The following is a 23343-nucleotide window of genomic DNA, read 5'->3' on the forward strand; positions in this document are numbered from 1 at the left end:
GCCCGCTGCGCCTCTCAGTGCCGACACAGGGCTGGGCGCCACTCTCCTGACGTCACCGTTCCCTACGACTCCCTCCCCTGCGGATGAAAGGGTGTGTGTGTGCGTGCGTGCGTGTGTGCGCGCATGCGTGCACGCTCATGCCCACATTTCTGCCATCTGTTTGCACTTGTGAATAATCCATGGACAGCCTTGGGGTCAAGATCAGTGATAAGCTGGTTGCTCGCCTGGTGTCTGGGAGGCTCTTGGTGCCCAGCACTGAGTGCGCTTGAAGAGGACTGGAGACTTACCCACTATCTTCCCATCACCCGCATCAAAACACATTTCACACATTTCCTATCCAGCTTAAATGCGTCTGTATAACTTCCCTGAAAACATGTGTCTACCTTCCATGTGCCTTGTGTGCAGCTTCTCTAAAATTCTCTTCCGCCTTCCCTGTGCCCTCTGAACTCTCCCTAGATACTTGGCACATGGAGTGTCATTTATGTGTGTTGAACCTTCTCGATCAGGGACATGGGTAGGTGGCAGAAATATAGCAATAAAAGGTGGACTCTTCCTGTCACTTCACTAACAAAAATTACTTTTTTACGGCTTGATTAACTTAATAAATTGCATTTTAGAGCTCTTTTCAGGTAAGACCATCAACCTTAAGACTCCACACCTTTATGTATGAAACTGTAACCCCTTGCACTATACTTTGACAATAAAGAAATAAGAAAAGAAAGAAAACCCAAAAGAAAAAAGAATCCACACCTTGCCAGACACTGGTGGCTCATGCCTGTAATCCTAGTGCTCGTGAGGCTGAGATCTGAGGATCGTGGTTCAAAGCCAGCCCAGCAGAAAAGTTCCCACGAGATTCGTATCTCTAACCACTCAAAAACCAGAAGTAGAGCAGTGGCCTTGAGCAGAAGAGCTTAGGGGCAGCATCAGTGCCCTGAGTTCAAGCCCCACACCAACACCAGAAAGTACAGACCTTATTATCTTTCTTTTACTATTTATAATCCTTATGTAATTGTGATTAGGAATTAACAATACCAGGGGAGAATGCTAGAATTGAAATTCTGCAACATATGTATGGGAATGTCTGCTTTATCTGTTCCTAGTACCTAACATAAAAACATACTATTTGGGGCTGGGAATGTGGCCTAGTGACAAGAGGACTTGCCTCTTATACATGAAGCCCTGGGTTCGAGAAAATGGCCAGAAGTTGCGCTGTGGCTCAAGTGGCAGAGTGCTAGCCTTGAGCAAAAAGAAGCCAGGGACGGTGCCCAGGCCCTGAGTTCAAGGCCCAGGACTGGCCAAAAAAAAAAAAAAACTACTTAGTAAAGGTTTGTTGAATAAATGACTGAAAATGTTAGGCAGAAGTTGGTAGTGGAGACAGTAAATAGTAATTGGGACACAGCAATCTCTGTCACAGACAGTATCTAGTCTGGAAAAGAGTAAGTATTTTGAAAAAAACGAGTAGTGTGAGTATATTTATGTATCGGTATGTGTGTATATATATATGTATATGTATGTATAATGCATTCATTTAGGTTTATATATTATTTGGATATATATGTATATATATGTTTAGGTCTACATAAGTATATATTGTATGCATGTATATATATCCATATCTGAGTAAAATGGGGTTCTCTTGAGAATAACGTATGCATTTGGACCTTGAACATATTTAGCAATTGTAACTTTCCAATTTATTCCATTTGAGACTGGGAGGTGTTTTAGTAGTATAAAACTTAACTATTTCCTGGCTGGGGATATAGCCTAGTGGCAAGAGTGCCTGCCTCAGATACACGAGGCCCTAGGTTCGATTCCCCAGCACCACATATACAGAAAACGGCCAGAAGCGGCGCTGTGGCTCAAGTGGCGGAGTGCTAGCCTTGAGTGGGAAGAAGCCAGGGACAGTGCTCAGGCCCTGAGTCCAAGGCCCAGGACTGGCCAAAAAAAAAAAAAAAACTTAACTATTTCCTAATAATGCAATAATGAGGTGTGGCTTCTATAAGTAAATTGTCTTCCACATTCATGTAAAGACTGGTCAGAATTAGTTATTTCCCAGAAATAGCCCTTCTGGAAGGGCACAGACACCGTGCTGGCATCTGGTAACTTAGAAAGCTTAGGTGTTTCCAGGCGGCAGCGGGGCTGGGAGGGCGGACGCAGACGCCACCCCGCCCCACCACGGCCAGAGAAGAAAGTACCAGACTCACTCTTCAAAATCCTCTGGGAACCAGGGCAACTGTTTGTAGGAACTCTTATAAATCAAATTTAGGAGAAGTTTAAACGGCTTTTTCATTTGGAGGACATAAAAACAATCTGTGACTTCCATTTAAAAAGAAATTACCTTTGGGGGCTGGGAAAGGTGGCTTAGTGATGGAGTGTTTGTCTCGCATGCATGAAGCCCTGGGTTCGATTTCTCAGCACCACATACACAGAGCCAGAGTGGCACTGTGGCTCAAGAAGTAGAGTGCTAGCCTTGAGCAAAAGCAAGCCAGGGACAGTGCTCTCAGGTCCTGAGTTCAAGCCCAGGACTGCCCCCGACCCAAAAAAAATTACCTTTGGTAGAAAAAAAAGTATATATCTTCTGTTTTTTCCTGCCTCCCCTTCATGCTCTTTTTCTTTATTATTCTATAGAATTAGTGGTCCTGAACTGTGCTAGCTAATTATGACACCTGCAGTAGTCTGTCCAAATTTCAGTTCTATGCACTGTAGGCACTGTCCTGCTTACCAGGATTACACACTAAAATCGATTTATTTATTTATTGGTGCCGGGCCTGAGGCTTGAACTCAGGGCTTGGGCGCTGTCCCGGGCTTCTTTTGCTCAAGGCTAGTGCTCTACCACTTGAGCCACAGTTCTACTTCAGGCTTTTTTAGTAGTTCTTATTGGAGATAAAAGTCTTTTGGGCTTTCCTGCCCAGGCTGGCTTCCAACCACAATCCTCAAATCTCAAGTGTCCAGGGTGGTGAAATGGTTTTTAGAAATGTTTTTCACTCAGCTTTACCAAAAAAAAAAAAAAAAATATATATATATATATATATATATATACACACACACACACACACATATGTATATATCAGGGTTTGGGGTTCTCCCTTCCTGCCCCACTGTGCTCTAGAACCTGTGGCTGACACCAGTTACTCATTGGGTTTTAGACCCTTGCTTGAGAATCATTGGGTTCTTTTTGTGCCTGGGTTATCTGTCTGAATCCTCAGCTACTTCCAGGAGGACGTTCCGGTGCTAGACCAGGCCACGTGTCACGTCTGTGAAGAAGAGGGAGGGCAGGAAGGGCGTGAAGGAGGGACGGCTCGCGTTTTCTCCGCCCTTCCTCTAGCCAGTGACCTGGCCTGATTCCCGGGCGTGGAAATGCAGCATTCCTCTCATGCGGATTTGCGGGTGCGGGACCGTTACCCCTTTCTTCAGTGGCAGGACAGTAAGTAGTTCCATTCTCGTCCTCCGTGGGGTTTCTAGAACGGCGTTTAAAGTAGTGACGAGCAGGCGTGTCCATCCAGCTTTCCAGCCCTTGGGCTCCCTAGGCCTTTCTGATCCGATTGGAACTCTGCTCCTCCCCCTCCCTCGGGCTTCATCCCCGGCCTCTCCCCCCCAGGGTCACATGCTGCACCCCACTCCTTCTTACCTCATGCCCTCAAAACCTAGGTCTCTCCCAGCCAGCCCACCTGTCTAATCTTGTCAGCCCTTGCACACACACACACACACACACACGCACACTCTGTCCCTTCCAGGGCTTTGCACACTTGCAGTGAGGAACAGCTGAGTGGAAAGTGCCGCTGGGCCGCGAGAGCCCTTCCGGGGTGGGCAGGCAGTACTGCTGCTCTGTTGAGGTTCTTCCTGGGGCTTACGGGTACCAGCAGTGTGGGACGCAGCCCCCTGATGATGGCGGCCCGGAGCCCAGGAGTCCGCCCGTCCTCACGGGGCACGCAGACTTGGGCACCGCGGCGCCTTCACGGGGGTCTGGGCACCCGCGGGAGCTGGGGCCCGGGCCCGGGCCTGAGCCGGCGTGGCAGCTGCCGCTGCAGCCTTGGTGGCACCTGGCCCGTGGCCTTTTGGACAGGTGAGCCTTCATTCAGCCCTGGGCGCTGTCGGCACAAGTACGCTTGCAAGGCCGGGGTGAGCGACCTGGGCGCGTCGCTGGACCCGAGGGTCCCCAGGGTCCCGATGGCCTCGGCCTGAGCACCCAGGGCCTGCACATTGCTGGCCTGCGTCATCGTAAAGCCCTTCTTGTGCTTCTTAGCAAAGTGCATGTTCCTCAGGAACTTGGGGTGCACCCCCGGAAGACATGGCTGTCTCCCCCCAGCCTTTCTGGATGCCATCCCCATGCCGTTTGTGGAACGCGTTGTGCGTGGTGTGGTTCTTGGATCTGGCCGTGTCTGAGCCGTCACCCCAGCCCTGCTGCCTCTGGAGGCGGAGGGGAGTGCCGTTACTAGACGACAGTGTTCTGAGTGCTGAGCCGCAGGAGGGGGCAGCGTGTGGAGGGGAGTGCCGTTACTAGACGACAGTGCTGAGCCGCAGGAGGGGGCAGCGTGCGGAGGGGAGTGCCGTTACTAGACGACAGTGTTCTGAGTGCTGAGCCGCAGGAGGGGGGCAGCGTGCGGAGGGGAGTGCCGTTACTAGACGACAGTGCTGAGCCGCAGGAGGGGGGCAGCGTGCGGAGGCCGACTAACGTGTACGCATCTTCGTTTATTTCACCTCTCACAGTGGCCACTTGAGATGGGACTAGAGAGCTAGACTTTATGAATAAGAACGCCAAGGCCTCCAGGGGATGCATAAACACGCCGATGTTATTTATGCGCCTCATTACTAGAAGAGCCGGAACTCGTGCTGTGACGGAATGAGCCCTTGTGCCCAGAGTCTGTGAATAACACCGTCCTTGCCCCAGCGATCTCAGTCCAGAGGACTGTGATTGTCCTGGGCTCCAGCTGCAAGGAAAAGACTGGCTTTACACCCTCTTACGTCACAGGCTAGCAGCCCTGAATGGTCTGTCTGGTGTCCCCCGCCCCCACTGTCATCGGTTACCCCACCTCTTCCTGGCCTTGCTAAAAAGTCACCCCGCTACTCCATGACCTTTAATGCTTACAGTTAATGTACAGGCTCTCTCTTGAGGATCTTCACCTTTCCTTTCCATAAGATAACCTTACGTGCCTGTGTACTGGGCATATGAACTTGCAGGCTGACCTAGAGCAAAGATCCATTTCTCACTTCAGATTTAAATCCTTGTGTCAGTATAAACTGATCATCAGGTTTCACTTCCAATGATGTTGGGAGTGTTCCCCTTTCATAAAGAATTAAGATTCTGTCATGGTCCTGTTTTCTCCATCGATTCCTTACAGTCGTTTTGTGTGCCCCCAATAAGTCCATTTGCACCCGTCTTGGACCCCCTTGCGTGAAGGTCGTATTCTCACTAGCTACAGGTGGTAGCACGGAGCAGTTCTGAGGTCAGGACTCGGTGTTAACTTTCAGGAAACATTTGCTCTAGCAAAGCCAGGAAGGAGGAAGGTGTGTATATTCTGGCCCGCTGCTCTTCCCAGGTGAAGCTGGTGTCTGTGATGTTCAACTGAGCACAGAAGCCGCCAGCCTGTGAAACCCTCCGTGACCAAGGGAGAGGTAACCGCAGTACCCTGCAGGCCCCAGGCCACGGGCCACTCCTTGGACTGTCTTCTTGACCACAGTTTGCAACAGAGGTGAACGTGCACAGGGTACTTTTTCCCCCCAGTATTTTGCCTGTTAGGTATCTCTCATGTACCTTTTTTTGATAGCAGAGAAGAGAAAGGCCTGACTCCAAAGGTCAAGTCTGGACAGTTGACCTGATTGTGTGTGTCCAGCCCTCTGCCTCCTCTCAGGCCTCTAGGCTGCAGTAAGCAGACCCCGTGCTTCCTGTCGGGATCCTTTCTCAAGCCAGCCGGTTTTCCTTGTGCCGTGTCACAATTCCTTGAACCCAGTTGCTTCTTGGAAGGAAAACAAAAGAAAAAGCTTGCAAAAAAAAAAAAAAAAACCCAACCAAATAGCAAAAACTTGCACAAGCAGAGAAAGTGTTGGTAAAGATTTCTGAAGTGATTATCTTTGTAGGAGTTGGAACTGGAACCCCAGGGATGAGCTAGGTATCAGTGAACTCTAGAAAGGAGAGGACAGGAGAGGGGAAGGAATAGGAAGAAGAGGGGAGAGGAAGAAAAAGGAAAGGAAGTTTGAAAAGGAAAGGGAAGAAAGAAGGGAAAGAAAAGAGGAAAGGGGAAAGGGGAACAAAATGGATCTAGGAAGATTTCTCCTGCTAAGAAAGTGTCGGGCTGTCTGGAATCTTCTAACCTGGCCAGCCTCTGCCTCACCCAGGGACTGCTTCCTACTGTGCTCCCGTTTCCTGACAGTCACGAGCACCGCACCACCAGTTCAAAGAACGCTCCTATTTCAGTCCCACAGAATCAAGTGAGCTCTTTCATTTCCTTTTTTATTTACTTGCGATGGTAAACTTACATTCCTGTACATTCTGGGAGTCTGGATTACTTCAGACCTTTTTTGAAGCTGCAAGGAATTGCTAATGTAAGAGATGATTTCTCCTCCAATGCCAGCTTGTCTTCAGAGTAGCAACAAGCTAAAGGCAATGTGATATTCCAGATGGAGGTAGAAGAAAATCCAAATAAAGGCCTAGAGTGTCTGTCAGGGCATGTACTGGTGTGCTTCCTTGGTTTTGATAAGTGCACAGTGGAAATGTAAGATGTTAGCATAAAAAAAAGCAGAATAAGGGCCTATAGAAACTATTTTTCCAAACAAGTCAGTTTTTAAATTTTTTTTAATAATATTGAGACCACGCCTTTCGTTAACTGGGGATAGTGATATGTGTGCCAAAATTCAAACACATACCTATAGCCACATCCTCAATTTTCTCACGGCATTCTTGTTACTCATCCCAGTTCAGAAGTCTGATAAACCTATAGACCCAGTCCCCAGCTCTGCCACGTGTGTCTGTATAGATAGGAGCAGTTAACAGAGTCCTCTGAGATCACTTTCCATAGCCGTAGACTGGGAATATCAGTTGCCAGCCACGTGGTATGCTGTCAAAATACTAATCTTGGTAAGCCTTCTGAGATGATACTTTCAGAAAAGTAAACATTTTTTGTTTTTGTTTGCCAGTATTGTGACTTTAACTCCAGGCCTTAGCTTTTTCCCTGAAGGCTACTGCTCTACCACTTGAACTACAGCTTCAGCTCTACTTCTGGGTTTTTGCTGGCTAATTGACCATCAGGGTCTCACAGACTTTCCTGCCTGAGTTGGCTTCAAACCACAATCCTCACATCTCAGCCCCCCGAGTAGCTGGGATTACAGGCGTGAGCCACCAGCGTCCAGCTTTGCATTTAAGTTTCCCTCATTAGACTGTGAATGGGGCCCAGCTCAGTGTCGCCCCTTGACAGCTCTGGACAGCTTGAGGTACAGAGGTTAAAGTAACTTTATGGCTGGGGATATAGCCTAGTGGCAAGAGTGCCTGCCTCGGATACACGGGGCCCTAGGTTCGATTCCCCAGCACCACATATACAGAAAACGGCCAGAAGCGGCGCTGTGGCTCAAGTGGCAGAGTGCTAGCCTTGAGCGGGAAGAAGCCAGGGACAGTGCTCAGGCCCTGAGTCCAAGGCCCAGGACTGGCCAAAAAAAAAAAAAGTAACTTTATTGTTGAGGTGTGAGTTTTGTGGGATTGTAGTAATGAACTCTATGCTGTCCTTGAGCCGTCTGTCTTCATAACAGCTGAAAAAATAAAGACAAAGGAGCCAGGTACCTGTGGCTCACACCTGTCATCCTAGCTACACAGGAAGCTGAGATCTGAAAAGAGCAGCTCAAAGCCAGCTGGGGCAGGAAAGTCCATAAGACTCTTTCTTCAGTCATTCACAGAAAAACCTGGAAGTGGTGCTGTGGCTCAGATGGTGGAGTGCTAGCCTTGAGCAAAAGGAGCCCAGGGACAGTACCCAGACCCAGAGTTCAAACCCCAGGACCGGCACAATAAAGACAAAGGAGCCAGGTGCCAGTGCCGTGTGCCTGCTGTATTCCTAGCTCCTCAAGAGGCTGAGATGTGAGGATTATGATTCAAAGCTAGCCTGGGCCGGAAGCTCCATGAAACTCTTACCTGCAATTCACTGCCTCAAAAAGCTGGAAATGGTGCTGTGGCTTAAGTGATAGGTCAGTAGCCTGAGCAGAAAAGCTCAGGAACAGAGCTCAGGAACAGGGCCCAGGCCCTGAGTCCAAGCCCAAAGACCAGCACCGAAAGAACCCAGAGGGCACTAAAATCTACTCCCCTCAGCTTTTTTTGCTCTTTCTCACAGTGCTCCTTCTCCTCAGTCCAAATGGGTCAGAAATGGCACAATTCAACTTCCCCTGGGAAAGCCTTCCTAAAGATCGGCATGCTGGTCAGTAGCATCCTCTAGTTAGAGAAGGCCTCTCCAGATGCTCTCAGCCCCACTTAGCATGTGTTGTGCCCACGCTTTCTGACTAGCTTGTGATGGGCACTCCATTTGGCAACACATCTCCACAAGTCTATCCTTCCAGTCATGAAAGATCCTTGTCCTCAGAAACCTGATCGTTCAGTGGTAGTGCTTACAGCTAAAACCTTGAGTACAGACACTTAACGTAGGTGCTGGGACTAAGAAGACCTCAGCAGTGCTGGCTGGCTTAGTGTACAAGAGGCAAAATAGAATGGAGACTTGAGCTCATTATGTTTACTTCTTTTAAGCTAACACTCATTAGGAAAGATAACTGGGCTTGTAGCTCACACCTATAGTCCTTGCTACCCAAGGAGAATGAGATCTGTCAGGCTCAAAGCCGTCTCAAATGGGGTATTCTGAAAAATTCTGTATCTCAAAAGCTCAGGGACAGCATCCAGGCCCTGAGTTCAAGCCCTAAGACCAGCACCAAAAAAGCTCAAAAAGTAACATTAATTGTGAAGATAGTAAATGAGTAGGACTATATCCTTCGAGTGTTAGGGAATTTTTCCATATGGAGGAAGACCACCTGTAATTTTTTTTTATGTTTGGCTCCAAGATCCCTCATCTCTATACATTGGGCAACTGAGTTCTAAATTGATGGAGTTGCCAAATCCTACTTGTCTTTCCCCTGAACAGGTGTTGCAGATGCTCAGAACAAATCTAGGCTGTCCTGCTAATTGAGCATGCAGACAGTCTTCCCCATCTGCCACCTCTGTCTAAAAAGCTAGGAAGGCCTTCCTCCTCCACACTCACAAAGAACATAATCACTATCTACAGAGAAGTCAAGGACACCAAAGATTAACAGCTGCTCCTCCTTTGATTGGGAGCGGTAATAAGTGTTACTCTAGTTAATGATTGGATAGCTTTCTAGGCCGAGTAATTCAGATCCCGGCTGTGCTCCCCGCTCCCCCCTGTAGCCCTGGAGCTGCTCATCTCATTAGTCAGTTGTCAGTCTCACAGTGGGAGAGAGCGGGGGGACCCCGCGCTCTTAAGGTGCTGCAACAGGTACATAAGAAAAGCCACACGTTTCACTTCGCCCAAAGGGGGTGACTTTCCTCAGTTAAATCAGTTAGAAAGCTCTTGATGAAAGTGTTTTCCAGTTGCACATTCTGACTACCTGGAAAGGGGCTAAGAGGTTTGGTTTTGGTTTTGTATTCCGGTCCTAGGGCTTATACTCAAGGCCTGGGCACTGCCCCTTAGCTTTGCTGCTCTGGTACTCTGTCACTTGAGCCACAGCTCCACTTCTGGCTCTTGGGTGGGTTCATTGGGTGGGGAGTAAGAATCTTACGGACTCGCTTGCTTGGACTGGCCTCAAACCGCGATCCTCAGATCTTAGCCTCCTGAGCACATAGGATTACAGACCTGAGACGCCCCACTTGTTCACTGTCTTTTGGTGTTGGTTTGTTTCTAATTTTCGTCTGTGCCAGTATGAGGCTTGAACTCAAGCGAGCCTGGCACTGAGATCGCATGGGCGTTCCTGCCTGGGCTGGCTTCGACCTGTGATCCTCAGAGCCCAGCCTCCCGAGCAGCTAGGATGACGGGCATGAGCCACCAGGGCCCAGCTTCAGACTGCTCTTACATAAGGAGCCTGCAGACCGGGGAGAATGGGGCTGAGGGGTGGGACAGAGAGGGGGGAGATAGGAGTTGGTGGTGGGACGGTAGGGAAAGGTGGAGTGCGGGGCAGTGTTTCCCGCAGCCTGTGCTCTGGAGAAGTGACCAGAAGGGGGCGTGTGCACCTCCGAGTCAGAAGGAAGGGTACGTGATCAGAACCCCTCCTTGACATGACAGCTGGAGGATTGCTGAGATTTTTCTACTTCATCATTGGTTTTGCTATTCTGTTCTCTCAAAAAAACCTTAAGTGACGAAACTTCAGTTTTCAATAGTACATTAGTTTAAAAAAATGGCTTTGTATGGTCTTTCTCACCCTGAACTTGGCTGCTTTTTGTCCTGCTCAGTGTCTCTTAGAGCCTGTGGCTGAAGTTTTTCAAGAGGTCACATCCGTGTTGTTGGCACAGCATGAGAGGTTGCGGTTTGGTGCATTTTTAAAGCCTCGCTGTATACATTACCCTGGCCTGCTCTTGCTCAGTCCTCTTCCTCCGCTTGCGCAGTGTCAACCCAGTCGCCGCCGCTCCCTCCCCCGCCCAGCTCCGCGCGCTGCTCTACGGGAACAGCCAGGAGGGCTGGCCTGTTCCCCCCCACCCCACCCCCACGCCGTTAACCCATCAGTTCACTTGCCTGGCTTGGTGTTGACTTTAGAGATACCGTTATGTGAGCGTTTTCTACTAAAATGAAGTCTGAGAGGAAAGTTTACTTCTTTCCTAGTTAGCTTTTATTTTACTTTATCATCTTAGTAATTTTTTTTTGGTCAGTTGTGGGGCTTGAACTCAGAGCCTGGGGGCCGTCTCTAAGCTCTTTCACTCAAAGCTAGTGTTCCACTACTTTGAGCCAGAGTCCCACTTCTGGCTTTTTGAGTGGTTAATTGGAGATAAGAGTCTCCAGGGGACTTTTCAGGCTGGCTTTGAACCATGAAACTGAGATCTCAGCCTCCTGAGTAGCTAGATTACAAGCATGAGCCTTGGGTGCCTGGCATCATCTTAATATTTTAATTTGGTAGAAGTTATGTTTGTGCCAGTGCTACAGCTTGAACTCAGGGCCTCGTATTCTTGTTCGGCTTTTTCGCTCAAGGTGAGTGCGCTACTACTTGAACCACATCTCCACTTCCAGCTTTTCACTGGGAAATTAGAGATCAGACTAGCACAGACGCCTCTGCCTGACTGGCTTTTACATGTGCGTCTCAGATTTCAGCCTCCTGAATAGTTAGGATTATAGGTACTAAGTAATTGTTTTGTTGATTTGTTTGTTTAGGCCTCTCTCTAAATGTTTATTTTTAAGTAACTGTACAGAGGGATTTCAATTCCCTGTGTTGGTTTAGGAGTATGAGGCTTCTTGATCATTGTCGCCCCTCTTAACATTCTTCCCCAGGTCCCCCAACCCCACTCACCCCTTCACTAGGTCTAAGGAGATTCAAAGTGCTGGGCACAGGTGGCACACACCCGTCATCCGAGCTACTCAGGAGGCTGAGCTCTGAGGATCTTGCTTCAAAGCCAGCCCAGGCAGGAAAGTCTGTGAGACTCTTCCTTCCAATGAACTACCCCCCAAAAGCCAGAAAGGGAGGTGTGGCTCCAGGGCGTGTAACACTAGCCTTGAGCACAAAAGCTCAGGGACAGTGTCCAGGCCCTGAGCTCAAGTCCTGGAACAGGCACCAAAAAAAGACAGGAAAAAAACAAGATTCAAGGCAAACATGACCTTCAACTTGAAAAATAAACTTACTTTTTGGTCCTAAAGCTTAGTCCCAGTGTGGGGAAAAATATTCTCTGAGGTAAAGAATGGGTAATTTGGGGCTAGGAATGTGGCCTAGTGGTAGAGTGTTTGCCTAGCATGCATGAAGCCCTGGGTTCGATTCCTCAGCACCATATACACAGAAAAGGCTGGAAGTGGCACTGTGGCTCAAGTGGTAGAGTGCTAGCCTTGAGTAAAAAGAAGCCAAGGGATAGGGCTCAGGCCCCGAGTTCAAGTCCCAGGACTGGCAAAAAAAAAAAAAAAAAAAAAAAGAATGGGTAATTTTCTCCTGGGAACATACCAGAGACAGAGACATTAGGAGTTGTGCTTTAACAGTTTTGTCTCCTCAAACTATCTTTCAGCAGCCATTAATTGGCTTTCAACCACAATGCTCAGATCTCAGCCTCCTGAGTAGCTAGGATGACAGGCGTGAGCCACCGGTGGCTGGAGAGAGCCTAGATTTTTTTTCTTCAGGGAATTGATCATAAACAAGGACAGCTTCCATGTAGTGACCGATTCCTGTTGGTCCCAGTCGCTCAGTTTTAAGCCTCATGAGGAGCAGTCCCTATCCCTTATGGCCACACACCGGTAACCTAAGTTCCTGCACAGAGAAAACAGCCAACAAATACTGGTATGGTGACTGCGCCCACTGAGTGCTTCCTATGGGATTAGACTTTTATGCCTGGGAACCTGAACTCACTTCTGTGTCTGGATTTCTATCTAGAATGTAGCAGATCAGATCGCGTTTCACACCGCTGGTGGATTAACTGCCCTGGAACACATCCTTCAAGCCCTGCTCCCTGCCACAAACGTGAACACAGTCTCACGAATTCCTCTCAAGTAAGTGTGTTTTAGTCTGTCTTGCACATTTCACTGGTGAGTCATTTCTGCCCTATGGTTTCCATATGAGAAACTGGAATTGTGTACTTACACTCCCTGTGGAGGAAAACGGAGGTGCTTGGCCACACTTACAAAATTCAAATTGAGCCTAAAAGGCCTTATTGGGAGATCTCTTTAGTCAGTGGTCTGCTGGAAAACAGAGAGAAGCTGGTGAACTTCTGGGCAGCTCTGCTTTTAGAAATGGGAGTAGAAACAAATTAAAAAAAAAAAAAAGCCAACCAGAGGAAGTAGAAAGACACACAGGAGGACCATTCCTGAGCCAGAACTGCCGCAGACTGCCGGCCCTCACCAAGGACCGGGGCCTGCGCTATACGTGGGCCCCTAACGGGAAATCCCTCCTTGTCATAGCACTCTGTGGAGCATTTGGACCTCATCTCTGCTCTCTTTCCTAGACTCTGAGGTCGCCCTTTAGTCCCTGAGCACCTGTTTCAGGAGTGTGATACTTGGCTGGTGGCATGCATACACTGGTGGACATCTTGAGGAGACTTACCAAATGAGAAGTTTTTGATAAGCGTTATTAGACTACCACTCTTTAGTTAGCACAGGAATAGGAATGTTTTATTCATCCATGAGTTTCTCCTTGTGCGCCCATGTTTTAGTAAAAATGAAAAAAGTAGCATTTGGGCTGGGGATATAGCCTAGTGGCAAGAGTGCTTGCCTCGGATACATGAGGCCCTAGGTTCGATTCCCCAGCACCACATATACAGAAAACGGCCAGAAGCGGCGCTGTGGCTCAAGTGGCAGAGTGCTAGCCTTGAGCGGGAAGAAGCCAGGGACAGTGCTCAGGCCCTGAGTCCAAGGCCCAGGACTGGCCAAAAAAAAGAAAAAAAGAAAAAAGTAGCATTTGCTTTGGCCCCCTGCAAAGCTGGGTATGGGTTTTACCCAACATTGCTGGCCAGGAGAACCCCTTCAGGCATCTTAACCTCATTGCAAGACGGGGGGGGGGGGGGGGGGCGGGCACACCCCACAGTGAAGTGTGCAATCAGTTGAAGTTTATTCAGAAGCTCTTTGCAAGCTCTAGTGTTTTGTCAATGTCAAGTGAGATGTTTGTCACCTAGTAACAGGGTGGTTCACACCCTGGGTCCTCTTTGGATCATCGAAACTTTGGTCCTTTCACTAAGACAGTTGAGTCTGCTTATGTGGTAGCTCTCCCAAGCACATGGGGTGCTTGTCCACCCACAGTGGTGTGGGCACTTTGGTCCCCTGATGAGGAGAGGTGGGGGGAGGTAGGGGTCCGCTGAGCCACCTTGTGCCTCAGGGAGGCAGTGCCCGCCTTCCCCAGCAGGTGTGGCAGGCTCCAGGCTTTCCTAACCTCCAGACACTGCTCAAAGTGGACTTGGTTTCCAGGGCATTGCCGAGTGTGTCGTCATCACTCACTATAGGTTAATTAACTGGCAGGAAGGATGGGTAGAAGGATGAAGGAAGTAATATAATAGCAAATAAGTATTTTGCAACAAGAAAGGAACTGCCATTTGATTCTTTAGTACAGTGCTTCGGTAACTTAATAACTCATACCTTAGCCAGGTAGGAGCCAGTGGCTCACATCCGTCACCTTAGCTACCCAAGAGGCTGACATCTGAGAATCAAAGTTCAAAGCCAGCCCAGGCAGGAAAGTCCCTGAGACCCTTTTCTCCGGTTGAAAACCAAAAAGCTGGAAGTGGACATGTGGTTTAATGTGAGCATTAAACTTTTTCTTGCCAAGCAAGAGCGGGAGGCCCTGAGTTTAAGCCCCAGTCCCCACACCAAAAAATAGCTTGCATCATTAAATAGCTGGTTCTTCCATTGTCCTTGACTTAGGAATACCAAGGAAGTAAAAGTCCATAAGGAAAAGACCGAGTGCAGGGATGGTCCAAGCTGGCCTCCTTCTGCATCCTGAACGTCCACTGAGAGGCCTTGGGAGTGCGCCCCCGCCAGTGCTCTTGTCACGCTCGCTGCTGTGTGAAGACGCTGAAAAACACGCCACAGCTCCAGTCAGAGCAGATCCACCTTCCTGTTGATACCACAGGGGGCAGGCTTTAAGCTTGAAGACAGTAACAAACCATCCTCCACTTTCAACTATTAGAAAGCCATGACAGGGCTGGGAATGTGGCTTAGTGTAGTGCTCGCCTAGCAGGCATGAAGCCCTGGGTTTGATTCCTCAGCACCACATACACAGAAAAAGCTAGAAACAGCGCTGCGGCTCAAGTGGCAGAGTGCTAGCCTTGAGCAAAAGAAGCCCAGAGACAGTGCTCAGGCCCTGAGTTCAAGCCCCAGGACTTGGGGGAAAGACCTGACAAGCTTAGTGCTAGTGACTCACGCCTGTAATCCTAGCTACTCCTGAGGTTGAGAGCTGAGGAGCATGATTCGAAGCCAGCCTGAGCAGAGAAGTCTGTGAGACTCGTACCTCCAGTTAACCAGCAAAGAGCTGGAACGGATGTGTGGTTCAAGAGGTACAGTGCCAGCCTTGAGCAAAAAGGCAAGGGAAAACTTGAGGTCTTAAGTTCAAGTCCCAGTACTAGGACACATATGCAGACACAGCCATGACAAACAAGTTTTACTAGTGTAAGTCGAAGAAAATGCTAGAACATACCTTACATTCTTTTGTATTTGTTTTCTACACTAAGGGTTGAAGGCAGAGTAAGATGAGTCTTCCCAAAAAGTAGATAAACCTGAAAATAACATTGGCCTGCCTGGTTTCAGGGTAACTTTCCTCAGTGCGGAAAACAATTTAACAGGGGCCCCCTTATTGAGAAAGCTGACTTTGGGATACCACTTCCTGACCTAGGCTTCTCAGTAGTAACTTGAAGAAGAGTCACCCGTTTCATGGGCTTCCTCTGCTTCCGGCAAATGCTAAAGAACCCACTGATGATTTGGAAAGGTTACAAAAATTTCACATGTTCAGGAGCAAGTGCAAGTCTTTATTTGTGTGTGTGTGTGTGTGTGTGTGTGTGTGTGTGTGTGTGTGTGTGTGTGTGTGTCCTGGGGCTTGAACTCAGGACCTGGGCACTGTCCCTGAGCTTCTCTTTGCTCAAAGCTAGCACTCTACCACTTGAGCCATGGTGCCACTTCCAGCTTTTTCTATATATGTGGTGCTGAGAAATCGAACCTGTGCTTCAAGCATGCTAAGTGAGCGCTCTACCACTAAGCCACATCCCCAGCCAGTTTCTTAGTTTTTTTGTTGGTGGTAGTGGTGGTCGTGGGGCTTGAACTCTGGGCCTGGGTGCCATCCCTGAGCTCTTCAGTCCCTGAGCTCCACCACTTGAGCCACAGCTCCATTTCCAGTTTTCTGGTGGTTCATTGGAGATAAGAGTCTCACGGGGTTTCCTGCCTGGGCTGGCTTTGAACCATGATCCTCTGACTCACCCTCCTGAGTAGCTAGGATGACAGGCGGGAGCCACCAGCGCCTGGCAGTTTCATACTTTTAACAGAAGCTACTAGAAGCTTTTCTCCCTCCCCTAAAAAAGCCAGTAGAGGGCGTGCTCTATGGAGCACTCAGGACCTGTGAGAGCTAAGGACCAAGGAGGCCATTTGGGAGGAAATAGAGAATTGAAAAATGAACCCACCAGCCCTTCCAAGTCTCCAAATTGGGGAATTCTTGTCCTCAACGGGACGGCAAAGCATTCTCCCACCTTTCCGCCTTTGGCTCTGAGAAGTAAGGCTGGCTGAGAGCGCGTGACTGTGGTCCTGAAGCTGGGCTCGGCCAGCACGTCCTGGTGTCAGTGCTGGCTGCCCGGGGCCCCCAGGAGGCCGTCCCCAGTGAAAGTGCCAACCCACTGGCCTAAGGCGGAATGACACCAGAGCATTGATGCGGACGCGCGGACTCACAGCTCCAGGCTTCCTTTCCAAAATGTGCTGACTTTGGCTTAGGTCTTTCTGTGTTGCTGTTTTGTGGGGTTTTGGTAGTCCTTGGATTTGAACAGAAGTCAGGCCTGTGCGCTAAGCCTGTTACGAGTATGGAACACCAACACCTGGCCCTTGCACAGGTCTTTTCACGACTGTGGAAATCTTGTTTCTCAACGGAGGGGCACGGATAAGAACAGTGTGCTGTTTGCCAGAGTGACAAGTGTCTGGGTTGCTGCCCTGAGTTCAGTGTCAGGTGTCTTGAAGTCTTCAGAAGACAAAGACATAAAAGCAAAAAAGAAACAAAATAAACCTCCAGGTGCATTTATTTTTGTCACTGTTATAATTGTAGTTTCTGGTGGTGGCAGTGTTGGTGCTGTGGCGTGAACGCTCAGTGCCTTCTACTCTTGCTTGGCGAGGTAAAGCTCAAGGCTAGCACCCTGTCACCCGAGGCACACATCCATTTCTGGCTTTTGGTGGTCAAGGCACTTGCCCCCCTGGGCTGGCTTTGACCTGGGATCCTCGGCTCTCCTGAGTAGCTAGGACGACAGGCATGAGACACTCGCCAAAGAACGGCACCAGAGAAATGGCAGTTACTTTCTCATTGCAAAATATTTTAATTTTGTGTTTCATTCTTTCCTTAATATTCCTGGTTAAAAAGATAGGAGTAGAGCTGTGGCTCAACCAGTAGAGCACCAATCTTGAGCACAAAAGCTCAGGGACCGTGCCCAGCCCACCCGCCCCCAAATCTACTAAACAGTTGCTTATTTATAAGCAAGATTATGTTAATGATTCTACATATCTATTTTCAGATCAAGGTTTACTAAGAGTGAATAGCTTTCCACCATCAACAACTTTTTAAAAAGTTTGTCAAGCTAATTAGCCATAATGTTTGATAAATACTCTTCTTCATTTGGCATATTGGGGTATTTTGTTTATGTCTCAAAGGACTTATGGAGATGGTTACAGTGGACAGCTGCTCTACTGCTAATAAGATTAAAGTAAAGAAATTAGTTGTGTCAACTTTAATCTGCTGTTTCACGCTGCCTGCCACCTGGGGTCCTAAGCCAACACGCCTAATTGTGAATTTTAACTTACATAACCAGATCCTACTTAAGAACATATATGGAACCTGGCTAATCATAGCTGTCTTGTATTAAGAAATTCATGTGAGCAGTAAAAATAATGCCTTATCACCAGAGTTTAAAATTAATGTATTAATCTGATGACCACCCTCCATTTTTAAATGTCTTATTGTAATCTTTGAAACATAATACTTTCTCAGGAGGCTGATAATTTGAAGAAATGCAGAAAGCCTAAGTTGTTGCTTAAAATATATTGTAATCCTCATCTAAAATGAGAAGATGTGTCAGTGGAATAATTAAATTGCTTATTCTGTTTGTACTAAATATGCTAATTGAACAAAAACCCATGATCTAACACATCCAGTTGAAGATTTCCTTTTTTTTGGGGGGGGTGGTCCTGAGGCTGGTCCTGGGCACTGTCCCTGAGCTTTGTTGTTGTTGTTCAAGGCTAGTACTCTACCACTTGAGCCACGATCCTTGCATCTCAGCCTTCTGAGTAGTTAAAAGCACAGGAACAAGCCACCAGTTGCCCCCTTACTTAGAGATTTCTTTCCTCTTCTTCTTCTTCTTTTTTTTTTTTTTTTGCCAGTCCTGGGGCTTGGACCCAGGGCCTGAGCACTGTCCCTGGCTTCTTTTTGCTAGCACTCTACCACTTGAGCCACAGCGCCCCTTCTGACCATTTTCTGTATATGTGGTGCTGGGGAATTGAACCCAGGGCTTCATGTATACGAGGCAAGCACTCTACCACTAGGCCATGTTCCCAGCCTGGGGATTTCTTATTCATGTCTCTGAAGCATTGTTATAATTGCTTTGATTTTTAGAATTAAGTTTTCTGTCATTGAAGTGTTATATTTTATGCATAATCTCATTAGTGTTTGTTCTATTAAGTTGTGATCTAAACTTAGGTGTAGCACGTGTACAATTTACACCTTCACCAGGAAGACAGGTTGATGGGAAAATATCATTAATCTCCTCAAAGACCCCTGTCCTGAGCATTGCCTTGCCAAAAGGGATCAAAATGGAGTTTGAGCGGGGCACTGGTGGTTCACGCCTGTAACCCTACCTACTCAGGAGGCTAAGATCTGAGGATCACTGTTCAAAGCCAGCCTGGGCAAGAAAGTTCATGAGACTTTACCTCCAATGAAATCACCAAAAAGCCAGAGTGAAGGTGTGGCTCAAATGGTAGAGCACAGCCTTAGGCAAAAGAAAAGCCCAGGGACAGTGCTCAGGCCTGTAGTTTAAGCCCCAGGACACACACACACACACACACACACACACACACACACACGCGCACACACACACACACACACACCCACACACACACCCCACACACACACACACCCCCCACACACACACACCCCACACCCCCCAGTTAAGCCAGCCCAGGCAAAAAAAACCGAGATACTATTTGTTGAAAAATACCACCAAAAATGGCTGGAATGACTTGTGTTAGAGTGCCTGCCTAGCAGGTGCCCAGTCCTCAGTTCATACCCCAGTACTGCCAAAGTAAAAAATAGTTTACTAAAAACACGGATCTCGCGCGGAAGAGGGCTGCCAGGGAACGTTGGTGTGGGGAGTGTGCCCACCCCACCATGGCGGAGGTTTCTTTTAAAATCCCACGGCTGCCCTACAGAAGGGCTCAGCCTTCCTGGAAGCGCACTTTTCACAGGAGTCTGAACGCTTGCAGCAGAAGAACGTACACTTCCTGCAGCCACCGGCGCAGTGGTTACCAGTGATGGAATAGGAATAAATCCTACACAGACTGCTGGAAAGGCTTTCCTAAAGCATGGTGCAGAACTTGGAATGATTCCTGCAGATCGCAGTTGGAAGTTGTTGATAACCCCTACTTGGAACATACAGTTAACCTTTTGGAATAAATACCCATATTTTTTAATTTTTAAAAAAAATTAAAAAGACAGGCACTGATGGCTCATGCCTGTCATCTTAGCTACTCAGGAAGCTGAGAGCAAGGGTTGTGGTTCAAAGCCAGCCTGGTCAAGAAAGTCCACGAGATTCATCTCCACTTAACCACTAGAAACTCGGAAATGGAGCTATGGTTCAAAGTGGTGGAGTACTAACCTTGAGCAAAAAGAACTCAGGGACAGACCCAGGCCCAGAGTTCAAACCCAACAACCAACCAAAAAAAAAATCTGTATCCCTATATACACCCTGAGACCACTACGCACAGGCCCGGTACGCAGGCCGGTGCCTAGCGAGTAGAAGCAGAATACGTAATCATCTATCTTTATAGTTAAACTCCTCTCCCCACACACTAACCCTGAAGAGCTAACCTGTAAGTATTCATCTTGTCTCCAAACATAATTTCCACATGCTTCAGCCACATTGTAGTTGTTTTTTTGGCAGTTCCTTAGGTTTGAAGTTAGAGCTCCGTACTTGCTGGGCTGGCTCTCTACTATTTGACCCACATCTCTAGCCCTAGTATTTTGTTGGTTATTGTAGAGCTAGAGTCTAGCAAACTTTATTTGGCCCAGGCTGGCCTCAAACTACTGTCCTCCACATCTCAGCCTCTGAGTAGCTAGTAACCACCAACACTAAGCTGACATTGAAGCTTTTTTTGTTTTTTGTTTGTTTTTTGGCCAGTCCTGGGCCTTGGACTCAGGGCCTGAGCACTGTCCCTGGCTTCTTCCCGCTCAAGGGTAGCACTCTGCCACTTGAGCCACAGCGCCGCTTCTGGCCGTTTTCTGTATATGTGGTGCTGGGGAATCGAACCTAGGGCCTTGTGTATCCAAGGCAGGCAATCTTGCCACTAGGCTATATCCCCAGCCCGACATTGAAGCTTTTGAAGTCCAAGAATACTCTTCTTGTTTAATTATTTAACTCCAAGACTATACGTCTGCTTCTCGATTTTCTCCATTGAGTCTGGCTTTGGGAAAAAAGACATGTGGTAGTGCAGATAATAAAGCAGATTGGCTACTTGGGAATAAATTTAATGATCAAACCTCCGCCAAGCACTTAGCCTGTGGAGTAGTGGAGAATGTGCCTAATTGATGTACTGCAATACTCCATAGTCACACATTCTAGTATGTTCTGCTTGGAACAGGAAGTCCCACCCCTCCACCCCAGACAGCTCTGCACCCAGCCAGTCCCTGCAGGCCGGGGTGAGGGAATGCTCACAGGGTAAGTCCTTTCTAGATCATTTCTAGTTGTGAAACAGAACTGTTCTCAAGCTCTGAGCCAGTGCTACCGTTCCGCCACTCGAGCTGGCATGGGAGACGCTCAGGAGGAAGCCCTGTGGGGCCAGGCCTGGTAAGGGGGCTCCCTGGGCCGGTGTCCTGTCTCTGAATCTACAGTTATCCACTCCCCAAAAAGCCAGAAGTGGGGTGTTGCTCAAGTGCTAGCATTCCAGAGAATGCTTAAGGAGAAAAGGTAAGAAACAGCACCCAGGCCCTGAGTTCAAGCTCCTGTACTGGCACAAAAGAAAAAGAAAATGAAGCTGTTCTCTCACCTCGCGCGTGTGCGCACGCGCTTTAAGGCATTGCCAAAAGCAGTTGGCTTAAATGCTCCTCCCTTAAGTTTGGCATCAGACAGTGGATGTAGATGAATTGTGTTTTCTAAAATATTAACCACAGCAAACTCTGGAGTTATTACCTGCATATTCGAAGCACTCAGAAGCTGTATGCTGCTGGAGATTTTCTATTTTAACTATTTTTAATAGCTTAGGTCTTCTCTACCATGTATTCTTTGTTCGTGTGTGTGTGTGCGCGCGCACACGCGCGCGCGTGAACACACATGCGTTTATCTGTCTTGGGATTTGAATTCAGGGCCAGGGTACTGTCCTGAGCCTTTTTGCTCAAGGCCAGCACCCTACCACTTGAGTCATAGCTTCACTTTCAGCATTTTTCTTGGATGGTTAACTGGAGGTAAGAGTCACAGACTCTCCTGCCTAGGCTGCCTTTAAACTGCGATCCTCAGATCTCAGCCGCCTAAGTAGCTAGGATGACAGGCGCGAGCCACCAGTGCCTGGCTCTCTGGTGTTCAAGTAAAGTTCCTAATCTCATGCCCAAAAGACCCAGCTTTGGGATGGTTTTTTTTTTTTTTTTCAGAAGGAATATTTTCTATTTGTATTTCAAGAGAAGCTCTCTTGACCAAAAATAAAAACTGAAAAATTCACTTATATACTCATAATTACTTGGGCAAGAAAACATATACCTCAAAACTTCCACTCACAACATACTTAAGAGAGAACGGGTGTAAGATGTTAATGCATGCCCAAAGATACTTTCAAATTCTGGAGCTTTCTGTTTGATGTCTTTAAAAAAAAAAAAGTATATCTAGTCATTTGATTTTGAAATTACAGGGAAAGCTGCCTAGACAGACCACCCAGGCTGGATTTAAAGCATTTCACTCTTAAGACAGGTGCTTTTCAAATTGAGGTTGTCTTTTCAAGCGAGTTTACTGAGTGGACAAGTTTTTCCAGACCCTGAGACTTGGGGCTCCCCTCTCTGTTTTTGTATTTTTCCTCATCTGAAAGTAGTTTCAGGAGAGGTTCATCCATGCAATTACATAGCTACCTTGCCACATTTTGCCAGTTTTCTTCAATACGAAGTACATGGGACATCCACACAGGGACCTCCCATCCGGGTCGGGAGAGGAGCTCGCTGTGCTGTGCGCATGTTGGTTTATGCCTCTTAATGATTCACAAGAGATTTGAGACAACTTGGAAAAAAATATTAAATCAGATTAACAATTACAAATCCAGGGCATTGTCAGGCACTGGCGGCTCTCGCCTTTCATCCTAACTACTCAGGAGGCTGAGATCTGAGGATCGTGGTTCAAAGCTGGGCAGGAAAGACCATGGGACTCTCATCTCCAATGAACCACCAGAAAACAGGAAGTGGAGCTGTGGCCCAAGGGGTAGAGCACCAGCCTTAAGTGTAACAGCTAAGGGACCGTGCCCAGACCTTGAGTTCAAATCCCAGTACCAATACAAATAAAAACAGGGTGGGGGAGGGTAATTCAACATGTCTGTTTATAATACAATGCATCTTGATACAATTGGGAAAGATGAGGGAGAATGACAAAAGGAGTAACATTGATCAAGGTGTACCTTACTCTTTATAAGATTAATAGCTCTAGGGCTGGGAATATGGCCTAGTGGCAAGAGTGCCTGCCTCCTACACATGAAGCTCTTGGTTCGATTCCCCAGCACCACATATATGGAAAACGGCCAGAAGGGGCGCTGTGGCTCAGGTGGCAGAGTGCTAGCCTTGAGCAAAAAGAAGCCAGGGACAGTGCTCAGGCCCTGAGTCCAAGCCCCAGGACTGGCCAAAAAAACAAACAAACAAAAAAACCCACAAGATTAATAGCTCTAAATAGATTAACCATGTGCAGGCACTGTCCTAAGTGCTCCCTGAATTCTCCTGACAGCCATATGAAGAAGCCCTGATTTTATAGATGAGGACATGGATGCTGAGGTGTTTAACACTTGCTCAAGTCTTGAATGGGCTTCTACCTAGGTGTATCTTGTTCCTGTGCCTCTGCCTTCCTTCCCCCGTAACTAGAATTTGAATGTAGGCCCTGGAGCTTGCTCGGCTTGTTTGACTTGCTTGCTTACGTGGCTGTCACTCTCCACTTGAATCATGTCTCCTGCATGGCTTTTTTGCTGGCTTATTAGAAATGATGTTACACAAACGTTTATGTCTAGGCTGGTGTCGAACCTTGATCCTCCAGATCTCCGCTTCCTGAATCGCAAGGATTACATGTGTCAGCCC

General features: G+C 47.9%; 1 protein-coding gene across 3 annotated transcripts in view; it reads left to right on the forward strand.

Moving 5' to 3' along the window:
• Window positions 1-23343, forward strand: part of Scaper (S-phase cyclin A associated protein in the ER) — a 178062-nt gene that overhangs the window by 100710 nt on the left and 54009 nt on the right. For all 3 annotated transcript variants that reach the window (XM_048329993.1, XM_048329994.1, XM_048329996.1), the window contains exon 24: window positions 12532-12647. In XM_048329993.1, coding sequence (XP_048185950.1) covers window positions 12532-12647 — 116 coding nt within the window. The remainder of the gene's footprint in view (window positions 1-12531; window positions 12648-23343) is intronic.

This window comes from Perognathus longimembris, chromosome 20 (assembly GCF_023159225.1).
Source record: "Perognathus longimembris pacificus isolate PPM17 chromosome 20, ASM2315922v1, whole genome shotgun sequence".
NCBI lineage: Eukaryota > Metazoa > Chordata > Mammalia > Rodentia > Heteromyidae > Perognathus > Perognathus longimembris.